This window comes from Olea europaea, unplaced genomic scaffold (assembly GCF_002742605.1).
Source record: "Olea europaea var. sylvestris unplaced genomic scaffold, O_europaea_v1 scaffold42692, whole genome shotgun sequence".
NCBI classification, from domain to species: Eukaryota; Viridiplantae; Streptophyta; class Magnoliopsida; order Lamiales; family Oleaceae; genus Olea; species Olea europaea.
The window spans coordinates 1-1,000 of NW_019262564.1; the positions used below are offsets into that span (position 1 = coordinate 1).

At 41.6% G+C, this 1,000-nt stretch overlaps 1 protein-coding gene across 1 annotated transcript; it reads left to right on the forward strand.

Moving 5' to 3' along the window:
- Positions 1–165: 165 nt before the first annotated feature.
- Positions 166–725, forward strand: LOC111387811. The gene is made up of 2 exons (XM_023012400.1): positions 166–517; positions 595–725. Exons 1-2 carry the CDS (start codon positions 166–168, stop codon positions 723–725), a joined length of 483 nt encoding a protein of 160 aa, XP_022868168.1.
- Positions 726–1,000: the final 275 nt, after the last annotated feature.

Here is a 1,000-nt window from a genome sequence, read left to right on the forward strand (position 1 = left end):
GACTAAAACCTTAATGCATAACACTTGGCCTTAGCATAACATACACGGAAGACATGACTAAATATAGAAAGATCATTAGGAAGTGTGTAGTATGGTTGAGCAGTTCTTAAGATAAATTTCTTTTACTTCAAGGAAATGGCATGACGACAACAAGATCATGCTACTATGTTCAGAGATTTACTAAGGGCAATGCAAGACTTGGGCAGGCAGCAGGCTCAAGCGACACCTCATAATGTAATAGCAGGTACCAATACCATGAGCTCGATTGTTGATCAGTTTCGTCGTTTTAAACCCCCATCCTTTGATGGTAAAGGTGACGCTTTTGCGGCTGAGGAGTGGCTGAGAAGACTTGAAGGGATCTTCGAGCACATGAACTGCAACGATGCTCAAAAGGTTTCTTGTGCGAAGTTTATGTTGACTGATGATGCTGGACATCGGTGGGAGTCAAAAATACATACTAGAACTACAGAACAACAACGTAACCTCACTTGGAACCAGTTCAAGGAGTCGTTGATGGGTAAATATTTTCTCAGTCACTGAAGGATCAAAAGGAGGTAGAATTTCTCCAGCTGATGCAAGGAAATTTGCCACTAGGGGAGTATGAAAGAAAATTTGAACGACTTTCTAGGTATGCACTGCATATGGTAAACACTGAGCTGACAAAGGGTAAAAGGTTTGAAATGGGGTTAAGGCCAGAGATTAAGGGAATCATGGCAGCCCAGTAGTATACTACTTATGCGAAGGTTGTACGTCAAGCACAGGCAATCTCTAATGGCTTAGGACTGGTAAAGAAAACCCAACCTAGCACCGAGTCGTCTATAAAGAGAAAGTGGTAAGGTTATGATAAGGAGAAAGGCAGGAATCAGAATAAGAAAGGAAAGATTAGGTTAGACTCAAATAAAACTTTTCCTCAATGTTCTGATTGCAACAAGCGACACTTGGGTGAATGTCTTCAGGGAAAGGGAGTATGCTACAGTTGTGGTAAGAGTGGTCATTTCCT

Coding starts and splice junctions, on each gene's coding strand:
- LOC111387811 (XM_023012400.1), top strand. CDS start 166: ATGTTCAGAGATTTACTAAGGGCAATGCAAGACTTGGGCAGGCAGCAG. Junction 518..594: donor GTTCAAGGAGTCGTTGATGG/GTAAATATTTTC, acceptor ATTTGCCACTAG/GGGAGTATGAAAGAAAATTT.